The 5,000-nt window shown below is 19.8% G+C and overlaps 2 protein-coding genes across 2 annotated transcripts in view; one reads left to right on the forward strand and one right to left on the reverse strand.

Annotated features, from left to right (window-relative positions):
* Positions 1 to 453: 453 nt before the first annotated feature.
* Positions 454 to 3,126, reverse strand: PRSY57_1209700 (general transcription factor 3C polypeptide 5, putative; the record flags this gene model as incomplete). The annotated part of the gene is made up of 1 exon (XM_012908527.2): positions 454 to 3,126. One exon carries the CDS (start codon positions 3,124 to 3,126, stop codon positions 454 to 456), a length of 2,673 nt encoding a protein of 890 aa, XP_012763981.2.
* A 914-nt stretch (positions 3,127 to 4,040) lies between these two features.
* The window catches only part of PRSY57_1209800 (hypothetical protein), a gene marked incomplete at both ends in the record, with an annotated part of 1,317 nt that continues 357 nt past the window's right edge, over positions 4,041 to 5,000 (forward strand). Inside the window, one exon of the mRNA XM_012908528.2 lies at positions 4,041 to 5,000. This exon is cut by the window's right edge and continues 357 nt beyond it. Coding sequence (XP_012763982.2) covers positions 4,041 to 5,000 — 960 coding nt within the window.

Genomic DNA, 5,000 nt, shown 5'->3' on the forward strand with positions numbered 1-5,000 from the left:
TTTTTCTACACGTTCAGGTAACTTTTTAGAAAAAAAAAAAAAAAAAGCTATTTAGAAAATGCGTACAGCCATAATTCTCTTTTAAGGAATTTTTTAATTTCGAATAATTTATTTAAAGATATCAAACGGATAAATGCACATAGTTCATTATAATATATATATATATATATATATATATATACTTATATTTATTTATTTATATGTATATGTTAAAACATTATTTTTAGAAAATAAAAATATAAATTTGCAATTTGGATTATGAAGAAAAGGAAAAAAAACAAAAATGATAAAATTTACACTGTGTAAATATAATTAAAATATACTCATAAAAATGACATTAAAAAAAAAATACATAAAAATATATATATAAAAAAATGAATCAAACAAAAAAATAAATAAAATAATATATATATATATATATATATATATATATTTTTTTTTTTTTGTGAGGTCTCATTTAAAATGAGCTCTTCGTAATGTAACGGATCGGACTGATAAAATGTCTCTGATTTTGGCTAGATCTTTACTATCGATCCATCCATTTTCTCGTGAACAAACTTTTTGCGTTTTGAGATTTAACAAAAAGTTCATTACATTATTGTCATATATATCTATAAATTGATACATTGTTGACAGTTTTAATGGTGTGACAGAAAAATGTGCTTCCGAACGAAAATGTTCCATAAGAGATATGGTATTGGATTTTTTCAAAAATTGAAGGATTTCATTAATTTCTTCATCCTTATGAAAAAAAATATTTTCTTCTTTATCATATGTCTCGTTTTGATAAATATTATAATTATGGCTTTCTTTATTTATTAAATAACTATTGAAGTCATTTGAAGAATTAGGTGTCTCCCCATACATAATATTATTTCCGTCATTTATAATATTTTGTACATTATAATGTGAGTTTATTATATTATTCCTTTTATCATAAGTTATTTCATATTCTCTCTTTTTAAAATTATCATTCATTAAATTGTCTGGATTATTTTTATTATTATGTTGTGCCATAATATTGGATACTTTATTTTTTTTCCGCTTTTTTAACAAATTGGTTATGGTAGTATCTATATATAACTTTTTCTTAGAAATACATTTATTTATCTCTTCTATATCTTTTGATTTTATTTCTCTACTAAGATTATATCTGAAATCGATGGTTTGATATATATAACTTGTTGGATCTTTACGAGGATCATATCCATATTTACAATAGGTTCTTCTCCATGGACCGTCAGCAAAATAAAAACAGATTTTTGAAAAACAGCTTTTTAAACAATAGGTACTTATATTTTCAACATGTTCTAATAAAACATCTTTACACCATATTGGCCTAATTTCAAAAAGCAATTTAACCCTGTTATATAATTCATCTGAGACATATTTTTTTAAAGCTGATTCAAAAGGATTGATCGGTAAATGTTCATCATCATATTTAGCTATAGGATTACAATGTACAGGTTTTTTGGTAACAATAATTTTATTACTATAATTATTAATATCTTCATTTTTACTTTTTTTATTTAACATTAAATTATTTTCTTCATTGTATAAATCATCAATGGTGATTGGATCCATTTGGTTATGGTCCTCGTTTGAATTATTAACATTTGGAATAATATGATTATAATCATAATTATGATTATATTTATTTATATTACCAACATGGTCATTTTTATTATTAGTATCATTTGTTGTATTTATCGAAACATTTGACACAAGATCATTACTTGTTGTGTGTATCAATCCTTTTAAAAAAAATTCCAGATCTCCTTGTTTTATTTCCTCCTTTGAATTAATAGGTGGAGAAAATTTACTTATAATATGCTTATACTCTCTTATATATTTATTTGTAATATGAGACTCATAACTTTTATAATCATAAGGATTTATACATTTACTATGAATAGAACAATGTAATTCAAAGGCTTCACTTTCATCTGAGGAATAACTTCTTTCTCTATCCATATTATTATTATTATTATTATTATTATTATTATCATATGATAAATCATCGTCTTTAAATATTTTTTTATCCAATAGTTGTTTATATAATAATTCCATTTCTTCGTTATGATAAGGAAAAGAAGAAAATTGTTCATATGGTGAAAATTCGGGAAGCCCTGTGTTAGCATTCAATTCTGTGAGTTTATTATTCATTATATTTTGCGAGCTGTTCATTGAAATATTATAATAAATTGGATCATTCCTCACGTCACATGGGTTACCACAAATATTATTATTATTGTTCACAGAATTTTGATCAAGATTGTTATATAAATTATTTTGATTTATGTTATGTTTTTCTATATCTATAATTTTGTTTAATTCTTGGTTTGAATTATAATAATTTGTCATATTTGTGATATTTACCGTATTTATATTTTGTGTATTATTCGTACTATTATATATGTTATTATTATTGAAAAGAAAAAAGTTATCGTTATTTAATAAATTTATATCACAAATATTTTGCTGATAATTTTGATTTGGATCATTTTTTTCATTTTGTTTTTCTACATCTTTTATATTTTCATTTTTCTGATTCTTTTTTTTTTTTTTCTTCTTTTTTTTCTTTCTTTGTTCTGTATCTTTATTTTCTTGTTGAGTGTTTATGTTTTTTTTTTTTTGAGATGTCTTTCCTTTTTGTAAAAGATGAATATAGTTTGTATTATAATCATATCTATTATAGAATGATGGAATATAATAAAAATCGCTCATATTATTAAAATAATAAAAGTATTTAACAAAACCAAGGAATTCAAACTTATAATTATTTTTCCTTGTTCTTTTTATTTTAATTAATATATTATTAACTTTTGTACAGGTAGCTGATATGAAAGAAGAATACATATCATTATTATTAATTCGTAAAACAATAGTTTCATCATAATTATATTTATTCTTATGATGATTAAATACTTCTGTAATTTTATGTAAACCTCCTAAACTTTCCACAGCTGACAATCCATTCGAACCCTTTTTGATTCTTCCTGGGATTTCTACACAAATATATTCATCTTTTCGAACTGTTTCAAAATGTATTTCTTTATTTTTATCTTTATTTTTATAAACTCTAACAAAAGATTTATCCTCCTTTTCGCTACCTTCCTCAATCATATTTAAAAATTATTATATATATATATATATATATATATAAATATATGTAAATATCATAATTTTTTTTTTAAAATACAGTTGAATTCTTTTTTCGCTTTTTAAAAACTAACATTTTTTTTAATTCAAAAAATAAAGTATATATTTTATAACTCACATATAATAATATTGTGTTTTAATTTTTCCCTTAATCCTTTTTATTTCGTAAAATTCGTCAAATATTTTTTTACAACATTAATTAGAAAAACTTGTATATTTCATACAATAGTTTTAATTTAATAAGAAAATATAAAAACCTACTTAAAAAAAAAATCATTCAATTTGTTGGAGTTGATAAATGTTCACATGAACCATGTTAACAAAAAATATATATATATATATATAGCAAGTCAAAGTTATTTAAATATAACAGTAAAAAACCAAAGGAAAAAAAATATAATATATTATATATGTAAAGGAACTTCATAGAAAAATAAAATAAAATAAAATAAAGAAAAAAAAAAAAAAAAAATATTAATTATATATATATATATATAATAATATATATATATTAGGTAAAAACATTTTAGTATTACTTTCAAGTCAACCCCAAAAAAAAAAAAAAAAAAAAAAAAATATATATATATAAACAGTCTTATATGTATGAAAATATTTATAAATTTAATATCAATTTTTATGTACTTATATATATATATATATATATATATATATATATATATATTTTATTATTTTTTTTTTTTTTTATTTGTTTTTATGTTCTTATTTGATCACAATGACAAATCAACTCCTTTTCAGATAATTAAAGTATAACATCATGGTTAGAAAAATACCAAAAAAAAATATATATATATATACGTTTTAATAACATTGTTACCATTATCATGTTGTTTATTTTATTGAAGTTAATCATATAAAAGATGTTGAAACTTAATAAGATCTATAAAATGAATCATAAGAATAATTATGCAGCATTATTAAATGAAGAGAAGAATAAAATAAATGTTATTTTAAATGAATATACAGATATTATATATAATAATAACAGTAAAAGGTGTAAAAACAAATATAAGAATATGAAAAATATTCATAATATTCTTTATAGTAGTGTTTTAAAAAATTACAAGAATGTATATTTTTATAAAAACATGTTAAAAATTGTTGAAAATAGGAAAAATGATCTTACACTTCACCAAATAAATATTATATTAAACTCATTAATCAAAGCACAAATTTATAAATATTCTATATTTAATTCTTTTGAAGAACCAATATTAAAACATTTAAATAATATACATATAATGATTAATGATAATATATATAAAAAGTATAGTAAAATAATTGAACACATTAGGAGAGAAAAAAAAATTGTATATATTCCTACTACCACTTTGCTTTTTCCTAATAAGGATATAAAAGTATATTTTAATATATCTAACACTCATAATAATTCAAATAATTTACATTTAATTTCTGGACAATTCGATATACTCATTCATATTTTTAAGAGCTATATTCATTTCTCATGTCAGAATTCTTTATTTAATACTTTGTTCTTTTTCATAACAAAAAATTATTTATTTATAAAAAATAAAAAAAAAAACTTATTAAATGTGTGGCTTTTGTATATACAAAATATTCTATCTAAACATAGTATAGGAAATTTAGAACAAAATTCCATAGTTAATATATCAAACGAAAAAAAGATAAATATTTTTAAAAAAAAAAACTTTTTCAAACATTCCAAATTGTACAGACATCAATATTATTTCAACATTAAAATGAAAACTATTCATAATTATATTATTGCTTATAAAAAAAAAAACATAAAAAACTATATTAACAAAGACAATCATAATAATAAGTTATATAATACTATA

This window comes from Plasmodium reichenowi, chromosome 12, assembly GCF_001601855.1.
Source record: "Plasmodium reichenowi strain SY57 chromosome 12, whole genome shotgun sequence".
Lineage (NCBI taxonomy): Eukaryota > Apicomplexa > Aconoidasida > Haemosporida > Plasmodiidae > Plasmodium > Plasmodium reichenowi.